The 13,537-nt window shown below is 33.7% G+C and overlaps 1 protein-coding gene across 1 annotated transcript; it reads right to left on the bottom strand.

Annotated features, from left to right (window-relative positions):
• Positions 1-2,987: 2,987 nt before the first annotated feature.
• On the bottom strand, positions 2,988-12,223 carry LOC100246249 (plasma membrane ATPase 1). Its single transcript, XM_003633847.4, has 22 exons — positions 11,911-12,223; positions 11,486-11,581; positions 11,224-11,343; positions 10,985-11,083; positions 9,477-9,614; positions 9,191-9,325; positions 8,337-8,516; positions 7,953-8,159; positions 7,701-7,820; positions 7,256-7,375; positions 6,855-6,977; positions 6,650-6,754; positions 6,419-6,563; positions 5,477-5,641; positions 5,159-5,397; positions 5,027-5,059; positions 4,862-4,943; positions 4,600-4,760; positions 4,176-4,388; positions 3,747-3,929; positions 3,440-3,621; positions 2,988-3,233 (listed from the first exon to the last, which is right to left on the bottom strand). The coding sequence occupies exons 2-22, from the start codon at positions 11,540-11,542 to the stop codon at positions 3,134-3,136; spliced, it is 2,907 nt and encodes a 968-aa protein (XP_003633895.1). The 5' UTR covers positions 11,543-11,581; positions 11,911-12,223; the 3' UTR covers positions 2,988-3,133.
• Between the last annotated feature and the right edge of the window lie 1,314 nt (positions 12,224-13,537).

Below are 13,537 nucleotides of genomic sequence, written 5' to 3'. Positions count from 1 at the left end.
CTTAAGAATGTATTTGCAAAACAATTCTCAAAAAACATTTTCTCGAGAATAATTTTTTTCCAAAAAAATAGTTTTATAATATTCTCTAAAATAAACTTAAAATGTTATTAGTCTATTTTCTATGTTTTCAAATATTTTTAAAAATAAATTTTATATGTAATATTTTACCTTCAATTTTTTTTCATATTTATAGAAATATTTTTTTAAAATAATCTTAGAAAATAATATAAAACAACTAAAAATAATTAAAATATGCTCTCAAAAAATATTCTATTTTCCAATTTTGGAGCAAGTTTTTTTAAAAAATATTGTTAGAAAATTATGAAACATGTATTCGTGTAACGCCCAAGCATTTTCTTTTAAGGGTAATTTAGGAAATTGTTATTAATAATTAAATTAGTTAATTAATTAATTTAATAAAAAAAAGAGGGGTAAAAGAGTAATTTTACGATTAATTCCCTAGGTATAAATAGAAAATTCTCTTCTTCGATTCCTGTTCGCAGAGAGTTTCCAGAGAACGTGAAGTTGAAGTCAGATTTTAAGGTTTGAAGAACAAACCTCTATAGGTAAGTTTCTAACCCCTAGATTATTATTTTAGATTCATTAGTTAATTTCAAGCATATTAGATTTTATTTTTTTTGGAAAACCCCAAATCTAGATTAGGGTTAGATTATTTTTTTTTATTTCGTTTTAATATCAAATAGTGAAAATTTAAGATTTTGATTTATTATTGGAATTAGGGAGATCTTAAGATTTTTATTAGAAAAAAAAAAGTAAATAAATATATTGTTATTTGTGGTGGAAGGGATTAGAAAAAAATTAATAAAAAGAGAAAAAAAATAAGAAAAGAAGAGAACGTGTGTGCACAGTACTGGAACAAAGAATAGAAAAAAAAAAAAAACAAGAGACGTGTGTGCACACTAGAAGGAAGGAAAAAAAAAAAAAAAACAAGTGGGGCGTGACAGTGCTATGGAGCCTTTTATATATATATATATAATGAATCATCATTAGGCAAAAAAAAAAACTTGTTTTTTAGTGTGTACCCGAGATGAGTAATGATTGGGTGGCTATTGAATTGGATAATTTAAAAAAATAATAATATTTAGTTTTAGATTAATAAATAAGATAATAGTAATAATGGTCTTTTTGTAATAAATAGAATGAGAGATTTAGCAATATATATATATATATAGAATTTTATAATTAAATAAAATTGTAATTTAATTAAATTAGTAATGTGTTATTAGAAACAAATTGAGAATTTATTAATTTTATTTAAATAAGGAATAGATTAGTTAAATTATAGATAAATAGTAATAATTATTTCTCTTATGTTATATTAGGAGAAGATTAGATTTTTCCAGAATTATTTTTCTCCCAAGCTTTCAAGGTCTTTGTATAATTTGAGGTAAGGGAAGTTAATGCAATATTTATAAAATTAAATTATTTTATATGTTATTTTGAATTGTGGAAAAGAAAATGATATTTTGTTACCATGCATGGATCAAACTGTTTTGCACTAAATATTATGTTGAAATATTTTGTTTTATTTATGACACAAAATATGGAGATATTATGTTGTGTAAATTTGAATACTTGAACAAAAACATCACTCTGGTTTATTTGGCCCTTGTCAACGGGATATAATAGTTGACTATTCGGCCCTATCAACGGGATATAATAGTTGACTATTCGGCCCTATCAACGAGATATAATAGTTGACATTTACATTTCATGGTGGGAATGTAATTGATTTGGACCCCAGCCTCTAGGGGTTTGGTTAGAGGTTACTAGTACTAGTAGTGTTTGGTTTCGTCCACCAGGAACAATTTGAGGCTAGCCACCCATTTGAAAAGTCCCACCTAACTGGGCATTTGATATTTGATAACCAGAGTAATGAAAATTGAATGGATTTGATTGAATCTTATGTGAAAGTGTTTGAATTTGATATGAAATCGGTTGGTTGAATTTTGAATATATTGGTATTTTTGAAACTCTGATATTTGATGAGAAAAAAAAAAATGATATCTCCTATTTGAAATGAAAATATTTGATCCATGAACTGCATTAATATTCTTTATTGGGCTGTGAGCTCATTCCCAATTGTTGAAAATTTTTCAGGTACTCTTAGTTCGGGTGAGGAGTGATGGCTAGGCTGAGGAATGGTCATCATTAGGATTTGACTTAGGATTTTATGTTGGATTTTGTTTAACTGTTAGTTATGTTCATTTGGATCATTTGGTATTTGGAAGTTATTTGGAAATTGAATTTTGAGGATTTTAGATTTTGTTCCGCTACTCTGAACAGGTATTTGGTAATTGGTAACATCCAGTTACAATATGATTATTTGGGTCAGATTATACTTTAAGCCTTCGGGTTTGAGGTGTGAAATGACCGTCATGCCCTTAGAGTGGGTCTTGGGGCGTGACAATTCGAGTTTGATTACTGGTTCTAGATATGCTTTGTTGTATTTGGTTCCAAGAAAATTTGAAGAAAAATGCAAAAGAAAAAAATATATAGAAAAAAAGTGAAGGAAAATTAAAAAATATGTTTAAAATCAACAAATCATTTTTATATTATTATTAAAACTCATTTCGCTTATTTCTGTCTATCATATAAATATTAAATAATTTAAAACTAGGTCAATTTAACACTAATTTTAACTATATTTGATTTTCTTTTGAATTTTTATCTGTGAAACCAAACATGAGTTAGTATTTGTTTTTCTTGATCTCCTAGTATTTTTCGGTAACCAAATGTAGTCTTAATTTCCATAAAATTGAAGTTTTGATTCTTATTTTCATTCTCTATTCCAGGTTCCAAACGTGCCCTAAATGCCAAAACAACATTTTTAGTCTTTTAGACTATATCCCAACTTCAAACTTTTGCACTAAAGCTAAGAAATTACATAACAGAGGAGGGAAGAGGTTGGTATGAGCAGAAATAGGAAGTCAGCAGTGTAGCCATTCATATAAATCAAGGCATGCTATTGATGATTTATTGAATAAACGGGCCATGTGGATGATCAAAGTCATACAAAATCCAACCATTTTCGACTTCAAGTTACTAACAAAACCATGAACAAGGAGAAAATGGAAAGGAAAAGAAATGAGAATTGCAGTCACAGCAACACTTAGACAGTGTAGTGCGGATTGATGTTGGAATCAATGTCTAGACCCCTCAGCTTGGCAAAGGACTCAACCCTTCCTTTCAGAGTGCGAAGCTCTCTCAACCTGCAGAGTGAAAAAAGGATGAATAAGAATAGGACTTTGAAATGAATCATACAAGACAATCATACTAATAAATCATGTTCACGACAAAAACTCCAAGGAAGAATGAATAAAGAGAACCTATGCCAAACCAGGCAGCGCCCTCCTAAAGAATGGTATTCAGTCAGTTTCCATGTAAGATAGTAGTATAGTTTATCAGGGGAACTGACCTTGAGATTTCAGCCCTCCTTCTTGCTTCTTCTGCCATAAGGTTAATGTCCCTAAAAGTGCCGCGCTGCGAGAACATGCTTGCCATCTCAGCAGACTGTAGGCCATGCAGCGTTCGCTGCTCAGCAGCCCATTTAGCCTCACGGGCTTCCTTGCCAAAGTCCTTCTGGTTTGTGAATGCGGTCTGTTGAAACACATGATGCACACACATAAATCTTTCTGCTTTCTTGTAGAAATACTAATCCATTTCACATGCTTTCAATTCAGAAACTAGTCGTCCTTTTTGTGGGAGTGTGCAGTTTCACTTACCCTTTGGTTTACCACCAGACCCCAGGCTCGTCCGCTGAGGGCATACCGGACAGCAAACTTGATTGGATCAAGCAAAAGGTAAGTCAGAATATTATACACCCAAATGATAGCAGTCCAACCCCACCCAATCTTTCTAATTCCCGCAAATTTCCAGGTTGCAGTAGCAGATATCACAGTAGCAATCTGCAAGGATGAACGACTGTTGGTTAACACTGGAAAAGGAATAGAAAGCTTTTCTAACTCTAGGTTGGAAAGTAAATGCTCTTAGGGGAGCACAACGTGTATGCCATAACACAAATCAGTTCATATTTCCACCGATTTAGATCAAAAGGCACAATGTTATTTGGTGGGTCATTTCAGCCTCTAATGAAATCTAAAACATCCCATATTCTGAAATAGAACAATGACATGAATTCTTGATCCAATTACCAGTTGAGCAATAATAAAGGCTGTTACGAGCAGAAGTCCAGGTCGTTCTGTGAATGACCAGTTCCTAGAGCGAGTGACAAATATCAAGGCCTGGCTGATGGTGCTGACTTGAAGATAAACAGCAGATGCCAACTGTTCTTTAAGCTCAATAGCTATGGTTTCATTTGTCATGTTAAAGTGGTGCTGATTGAAGTCAGGTACATCGAAACGTTTCTACAAGAACAGAAAAAAAAAAAATTAATAATCATCTAACAATTCACAAAGATTTTTTCATCTCTGCATTAGATCATCTTTATTAGCTGAGGTATGCATATTGATCCCAGACTCCCAAACCATCAGGCAAGTGTACCACAAAAATCAGTAGGCTCATATTATCCTAAGAAGACATGGGGTGAATGATAATGAAGAAAAGGAGTGAATTTACCGTAAAGAAGTTAGTTTCATAGGTTACATAGAAGAAAAAAACTGTCATTAGGGCCAGGTAAGCTCCAAGAACAACCCCAGTTGTAAAAATTTCAGTGAGCTTCCAACTATCAGGAAGTGGAGAAGGCTTGACCCTGTCTTTGGATATTGTCATTATGGTACCTGAAATCAAAATCAGGAAAAAGGCAAGAGTAAGAATATCATGTAACAGAAATACAAAGATGAAAAAAAAAAAAAAAACAAAGTAGTTATGTTAATCTAACCATCATTAAGAATGGCAATGACGAGAACCATAAAAGGAGGGAAGTCAAATTCCCAGAAGCAAGTCAGCAACATAAAACCTAGCTGTTAGATAAAACCCCAGTTGCCAATTAGAAGAGAACGATGAATGGATCACATAAACATGCTCAGTTTAGAGGGAAACTTACCACAATACGTATGGTAATAGAGACAGCATATATCTGAAGAAAGAAAAATGGAAGAAAAATTCAGAATTTATTGTCTCATTATTCAGGGTTTCCACTAATGCTCTGATTTTTTTTTTCCTAATGTTGGATTACCGTGTAGTTTTTCATCCGCTGGAAGATTGCGCGGCTTGTTAAGACGGCACTGATGATGACACTCAAACCAGGCTCTGTTAGAACTATATCAGAAGCACCACGAGCAGCATCAGTGGAATCTGCTACAGCAATTCCTATATCAGCTTTCTTTAATGCAGGTGCATCATTTACTCCATCCCCAGTCATTCCACAGATGTGATTTCTTGCTTGTAATCTCTTTACAATCTCATATTTATGTTCTGTAAAGTCAAAAATGGAATCAGAAATTGGATTAAAAATCAAATTCACACTGCTCAACTGTCATAACTGCCAGCTTACCAGGAAAAACCCCAGCAAAACCATCAGCTTTCTCAATGAGGTCATCAATTGGTAGAGCTGAAACTGCCTCATCCTTATTTTCACCAAGCAAAGATGAAGAGGGATACATGTTTGTGCCCATTCCAAGTCGTCTTCCTGTTTCCTTACCAATTGCCAGTTGGTCACCTGCAAAGGATCTCATCATATTAACATTTGATGTGGATATGTGAGACAACATTTACAGAATCACCAAAATAATTATATAGAATTCTCATTTTGATCGGCATAAAGGCATTGAAGAGGTTAGTTTTTCTTCATATATATTTGAAACATCATATCTCAGAAGAGAAAGCAAACACAAAACTTAGATTACCCTGCTGACTCCCAGAAATCAACAGCAATAAAATTTAGTTACAATAGCATTTAACCTCTCTAAGTTCTTGAAATTCACATCTTCCCACCCGATCAACCGTTAGTGTGATGATATGTTGGAATGAACTTTGTGATTAAGGTGCCAAAACCAGAAAAAAGAAAAAGGGAAATTTAGGCCCTGTTTGGCAACACGTTTGACAATCAGAAATTATTTTCTATTATCAGAAAACAGAAAACAAAGTGTTTTCAGAGAATTTCTTTTAGTTATTTTCAATTGTTTTTTGAAAGCTGTTTTAAAGAATAATTATACAAATATATATAATGATTAAAAATAAAGCTATGGACATAAAATTTATTTTTCAAACATATTTAAAAATATTAAAAACAGGTTAAAAACAATTTTAAGTTCCCAACCAGACTTTTGGTCTACAAAACATTAGAGAATAGTTTTTAAAAATTGTTCTTAAAAACTATTTTTTCAAAATTGTTTTCAAAAATAGTTATCAAACAAGGTCTTAGTATTCATTGGGAGTTTCAAGTGAAAGAAAGAGAAGTACTAAGACTAAGACCATAATCAGCAGCAATGTGCACCTGTGATCATTTTGACACTAACTCCAAGATCAAGTGCTCTTCTTATTGTTTCAGCACTATCATGGCGAGGAGGATCAAAGAGAGGGAGGAGACCAACAAATTCCCATGGGGCACCAGAACTCTCTTTGTTTCCAGCAGGTACTTCCTAGAGAAAAGAAAGTCTGCTAGTAAAAGATTCATGGAGGCAAATGTTCATCCAAGATAGTAAATAAAGCAGTAAAAACTAATCACCTGGCGGGCAACACCTAGGGATCGAAGGCCACGTTCTGCAAACTTGTCAATTATTGAATGTACCTTCCTCTCAATTTCTGATTTGTTATGAGCTAGATTGAGAATCTAGAGAATATGTGCACAAAAACTTGTAACTATGGATGCATATATATGTGTCTAACTGGTTGCATTTAGCCCAAAAAAAAAAAAAAAACCACTTTCCTACCTGCTCTGGTGCACCTTTGCTCACTCTATGCATTTTACCAGCACCATCTATGTATGTAAGCGCCGTCCTTTTATCGGTTGGATTGAATGGGAGGAAGTGAATTTCCGTTATCCCAGCTCGTGCCTTACAATTGAAACAGGAATAAGTAACATTATTATTAGCTGAAAATGTTGATCTGACAGCAACTCCATTAAGTGGGTCACAAAACTGATATATAGGAGTGAGTAGAAATTCTTTAATGTAGAAAGTCATGTGGTATAACTTCTGAAATTCTTGCAGATGGTTGATATTCACATTGGTAAGACATTCTGAAAGCTTTTTCTTGTATCTCATAGTTGATCACAGGGGAAGTAAAGCAGAAGCTATGTTGGTTCTAAATATATAACACTTAAATCCATTACCTCTTTAGGGTCTGCTAACATTGAAACAATTGCGGCATCAATGGCATCTTGGTTTTCTAATCTTGATGCCCTTGCAGCCATGAGTACAACCATATCCTTGTCAACCCCTTTGGCAAAAACCTGAAATTCCATGGATGATATCAATTTATCTTGATAGGTAACTTACAAATAACTCATAAATTGATCCAAACAAGGTCTTTCCAACTAGCATTTCTTCTAGTTGTCACTGTCTTCTATTCATCACCCACATTTAGCTATGGTAAGGTTTTTCTTTTTCTTTCTTTTGTTCATTCATTTTTCTTTTCCAAATTCAACTGCAGTGGATTTAGGAAGTGTGTATACTATTTTACAATGCAAACTGGATACAACACTGCCAACTCAACCGATGTAGCTATGTTTTGATTCTATACTGACTGCAGGTTAAAAGCTATGAAAAAAGTATAACCTCGATCATATTCTTGTCCACAGTGAGTTTGTTAAGTGTCAAGGTGCCTGTTTTGTCACTGCATAGCACATCCATTCCAGCCATTTCCTCAATGGCAGTCATTCGCTTCGTTATAGCACCCTGCAGAGGATATGGATGTTAATTATTCACAAAAGATGTAAGAAATCACCATTATGAACTTGTAATCCCTTGATGATGACTATTTAAAAAATATTTCTAAATATTTTGTTCATGTGTTTGGGATTCACAAACCTGCTGAGATAACCGATGAGAACCTATAGCCATTGTAACAGAAAGAACAGTTGGCATTGCAATTGGGATCCCACCAATCAGTAGAACAAGCAGGTTATCGATACCAACACGATATTCCCTCTCCTGAAGCCCATATATCACTACGATTTCAATAGCCATCCCAAAAGCAATTGAGCAAATGCAGAAGTTTCCGATTGCTGTTAAAACCTGATACCATTAAATTAATCAATCTAACAGTTAATTCTTATCAAGATATAGACACAACAATGACTTCTCTACTCAATATTGTTTATATTAATGAAGTTGAGAAAGCCTGTAAGAGCGTTTCAGACTCTCATCTGTTTGAGCTTGAAATTAGGACTAAAAAGAACTCCTGATATAAACCTTTTGAAAATGGCCAACATGTGTAGTGGTTTCCACAAGGTGGGCTGCCTTCCCAAAGAAAGTATGAACTCCAGTTGCAATAACTACTGCTTCAATTTCACCTTGCTTACATGTTGAACCTGAGTAGACTCCATCACCAGGATTCTTGGTTACAGGAAGCGATTCTCCAGTTAGGGCAGACTGCAAAAGACAATGGAGCATGTTAAATCCAGACTAGAAAATTTTAACATACTTGATAATCATACCGACATTACACAGTGAACAGACCATCCTGGTTTTCATGTAACAATTCAATTTTTAGCCGTTAAATCATTGGGATTCATCCATAATTTAATTCTCTATCACTAATGGTAAACAATGATTTGAAACAATCATTTATAAGGTTCAAAACTGGACTCAACGCTATCTCTTTTAGTTCAAAAGGTCATAGCTGAGGGGTAACGATCCACTCCTAACTTTGTAGATATTATCCACTCTAACCCCAATGGGTCCTTATGGCTTTAAAATTCGTCTACATAGTTAAGAGGAGCCCATACCCCTATCTGATCTGGGATATCACAATCATTCTCCATACAGTCGTGCCTTGTAATCCCCCTATGCAATCATGTCCCACAGGATTGGAGGACCAAACAAACACAAACCCCTTGCGGTTCAAAACAAAATCCCACACCAGAGTGTGGAATCAGCTTTAATACCATTTGAAACAACCCGTTCTGAACTGTACAGATGATTTGGCTCAATTGCATATCCTCTATTGTGCCTATAATTGCTTTATGATTTTCAAGTTTTGGTCCTCACCCAACAGAATTTATGCAATGACAAGTTGATTACTTGTAAGTATAAGGAATAAATACCTGATCAATCTTTAGGGGATCTCCTTCAAGAAGACGTGCATCTGCAGGAATGATGTCCCCAAGTTTGATACTGATTATGTCTCCAGGAACCAACACTGCTGCATCTTCCTCACTCCATTTCCCATCACGTAAGACCTAGTAAGTACAGTTGTAGAAAGTTGAAGAAAAGTGGGCCACCAGATATAATGTATTCTTGGGCAGGCAGGAGAATTTGAAATCAAATGTTAGAAACTAATCTAATGAAGTAGGTGAAGTTGCATTGAAGGAGTTTCCTCCAAAGTAAAACCTTTGCTTTTGGGGCCAACCGAGCCATAAGAGCAGCTGCTGCATTTCCTGCATTGTTTTCCTCTACGAAACTGATTGTAGAATTGACAATAAGTAAGATGATGATCCCAACAAAATCATGATAATCTGTAGGCTTGCCCTGCAAAAATTATTTTTCATCAGTATTTATCTCCTAATCTCAATAAGCATTCAAAAGGGAAAATTCATCCATGTGGAAAAATCTCAAATTTCAACTACTTTCAACTCTCTACTAGGATTGAGTCCTTAAAAGGAGAGTCTTGATAGAACAATGATTTTATATTATTCATTGATAATATGATTATTTATCTTTCTATGCAAGTAATGAATAGCAAGTCTTGAACCTGAGTAATAAATCATTCATGATTAATTAATTAACTTTTATTAATATCATAGGTACTGGAATGTAATTGACTCTCTTAATAGAGCAATGAGTCAATTATTTTCGATCCAATATTTTTTCTATGAATTCTAGTGATCATCACACGAACTCAATTTATATTCGCACAAGTGGAAATTACTTTTGGACACAATAGGTTATGCTAGAGTGCACAAGGATGCATCAAATCATATAATTTAATTAACAATGGGCTACTTCCGGAGTTAGCCCACACTACCTTTGGTGCAAGACTGTGTTTTGAGCCATTGTGGTGGAAGACTAAGTAACATTTGGGCCATAGTGGTCATCAAATTCCAGTCTTCAGAACATTCAACTCTAGGTAAGATTTCAAAACCTTAAGATCCAAAAGTTATTTTTTTTCCTTTTTTTTTTTTACACTCTCAATGTTTTAACCCCAAAATCATGGGTTTCAGCTCAACTTCAACCAGGACTATTATAAGCACAGAATCAAAAGATTAGGCTATGTTTGGTTCCTGAGAAATTTGAGAGAAAGAAAATAGAGAGAAAAAGAAGAAGAAAAGAAAATATCAAGAAAAATAAAAACTAAATTTGAAGTCAATGGGTTATTATTATATGCTCCTTCAAACTCATTTCATATCTTCTGTTTTCTATATAAAGATTAAATAATTTAAAAATATATACATTTTTTTAGTTAAGTTTAATTATATTTCATTTTCTTTCTTATTTTCCATAGATAATTGAAACAGGAGAAAATTATTTTCCTTAGGCTATGTTTGGTTCCCGGAAAATTTGAGGGAAAATGCGAGGGAAAGAAAATACAAAGAAAAAGTAAAAGGAAAGAAAAAGTAAAGGAAAATAAAAAAATAGATTAAAAGTTGATAAATTATTTTTTTTGTTACTTCAAACTCATTTTATTTATTTTAACTCATCAATATAAAGATTAAATAATTTAAAAATACATAAGTTTTTAATTAGTTTTAATTATATTTGATTTTCTTTTATATTTTTCATAGGATAACCAAACATAAAAAAATCATTTTTCTTTGCATTTTTTTTCTTTCCTTAGCATTTTCCGGGAACCAAACATAACCTTAACATTTCAGAACCAAATAGATGATTCAGAGACTTACTCCTCCATGTGCAAGAGCAATAGCCATTACAGCTGCTGCTTCCATGACCCATGACAGAGGATTCCACATAAATCCCAAAAACTTCAGTATTTTGTTTTCCTGTACGTGAAAGAAATGCAGAACAATGAATCAAACCAAGGGGAAAAAAAAGTACAAAATAGCAGGGAAAACATAAGAATCTTGAGAAAATGTATGGTCTGAAGGTTTCTTTTAATTCTTCTTTTTTCCTTCCCACTGACCTTTATTTCTTCAAGTTTATTGTACCCAAACAGATCCAACCGTTGTTGAAACGCTTCATGGCTGAGACCCTCTCTAGTACATTTAAGATGTTCAAAAACTTCTTCAAGGGGTATATTCTCCTGTATCAATCAACTTCCACTTTTACCAAACAGCCATTGAATCTCAAAAAGGAAAAAAAGAAGGAAAAAAATAATGTTTTTGTCCCTTAGTTTTGAAGAATTGAATCTATCAACAAGAAGCATGATGGGTCTAAGTTCATACCAGATCAACAGCTTCCTTGTTTATAGCCTCGTCGAGGGCAATCGACTTCTCATCCATCTTGAATTTCCTTTAGATTTCACTCTCCACCCAGAAAAACTGTGGCAGAAAATCAGCTTAGTTTAAGCACTTCTTATCAAATCATTCTTCCTTAATCTCACAACTTTTCAAACGATCAAGTTCTTGTAAATCTTAATTCAGAAAAAGGAAGAAACTCTGCCTACTATCCCACTCTTTTTGTTCAAGAAAAATCAAAATGAAAACACTATGCCATTACTTAATTGTGGATCAAAGAACATAGTGTAAACAAAAAATTTGAAAAGACGGAAGAATATCAGAGCAGTGAACATAGTAATTAGATTAAAAAATCATGGAATCAATGACCGAGTCACAAACCCTGAAGAAAAAATCACAGATTTGGAGCTTACGAAATTGGAAAACCCTCGATCCCTCAGCCGAAAAGATGCCCTCAAAACACCATTACAGACCTTCACCACACTCCAAAATCAAGGCGCTTTGGTGGGTGTCAGGAGAATGACATTAAATAGAAAAACAGCCAATCAACATCAACATCAACATGAACTGGACAAAGAACAAGGCAGATGTATATATAGAGAGAGAATAACGAAGAAGAAAGAAATCCAATGGTGAAGAGACGTACAAGTGGGTACAGGTGGCTAAGAGTAACTATTGAAGGAGGTGAAAGGTCTGTAAGGAAGAAGACAATGGGTGGCATTTGCAGCTCCGCCGGCCAGCATTGTCCATTGCTGTAAAGCCTGTAACTCCAGAGACCGAGGCCCCATTAAACGACGACTTTCAAATGTTAGTTAGTTTTGCCGCCATTTGGATTTCCTTTGGATACCACGATTCCTCGGTACGGCAAACGGAGTCTTACTATTTCTGTGCTTTCAATGACCAAAATGCCCCTTTTGGGTCCCTAAAGTTTTGGGTCATTGAGGAGGCCATTTCGTAATTTTGTCTACAATGACATCCATACCTCAACTCTTAATCTTTGATAATTGAAAGATATGGAAAGAAAAAATTAATTATTAATTCTACAAAATCAAGGAGTCAACTTAGGCGGGATTTTTTTATTTTAAAGATTGATTTTAGTTAATAAATAAATTGGATCTGATGGGTTTTAATTTGATTAAAACCAACCAATTTGGTTCAATTCCCAAGTTAATTAACAAGATCATCCAAACAAATATCTAAAATATATGAATGGAATGAAGAAACTTAATATTAAAATTTTTTAAACCACATATTTAAAAAAAAAAAAAAAAACCATTACATATAAGTGATTTTTACATGAAGTTTCAACTTTTTAGAAGTATTTTTAAAATTTTATCAATTTTTTTTTTAATATCGTTTTTTATATTATAAATGTTTTCTAAAATGACTGTATCTGAGATAGGGTTTAGTTGTACATCCAAACCATCACATGCACAAGAGAAGTACGGTTAAATTGCAAATACATATTTGGTTGGTTAAGGCCTCATAGAGAAATTCAATGTGGGGTGCACATAGAACTTTAGTGGATCATCCTTATTCCATTTAGACTATATTCTCCTAGTGTGAAATACAATCACAAAATACAAGAGGAGCTTGCTGTTTTCGATCCATTCAAACTCCAATGCAAAATCCCAAATTAGGGTAGCTAACAACAGCTATACCAAGAGATTCCAACATTTTCTTAGTTTTACTAGAAATCCAATGTTCCATTACTAAATCTTAGGAGGGAAAACGTGCCACCATCTGCATAAAACTATATAGCCTTGTTAACCTAGGGCGTTACCACCAATAAAGCTATATATATAGAGAGAGAGAGAGAGGGAGAGAGAGAGAGAGAGAGAGAGAGATTAATGGCAAAACCATATATCAACTAAGTGTACAACAACACAATGTAGTTCAATGTCTAAGTGTTGGGGTGTCTTCTCTTCTCTATGTTATTTTCAATGTTAAGGTCCATATGGGAAATATTAGGGCCAGGAGGAGTATGAACTCATGAACTCACAGCACAGGTACCTTCTGAATTTTTATTTTTTATTTTTT

The sequence above is a fragment of the Vitis vinifera genome, chromosome 15 (genome assembly GCF_030704535.1).
Source record: "Vitis vinifera cultivar Pinot Noir 40024 chromosome 15, ASM3070453v1".
NCBI lineage: Eukaryota > Viridiplantae > Streptophyta > Magnoliopsida > Vitales > Vitaceae > Vitis > Vitis vinifera.
This window is presented reverse-complemented; position numbering and strand designations above follow the sequence as displayed.

Excerpts from the sequence above, each read along its gene's own strand:
- LOC100246249 (XM_003633847.4), bottom strand. The coding sequence starts at position 11,542 with ATGGATGAGAAGTCGATTGCCCTCGACGAGGCTATAAACAAGGAAGCT. Across the intron at positions 8,160-8,336 it reads ATGTTGGCCATTTTCAAAAG|GTTTTAACAGCAATCGGAAA; the intron begins GTTTATATCAGG and ends TAATGGTATCAG. Across the intron at positions 5,060-5,158 it reads AGCGGATGAAAAACTACACG|ATATATGCTGTCTCTATTAC; the intron begins GTAATCCAACAT and ends TTCTTTCTTCAG.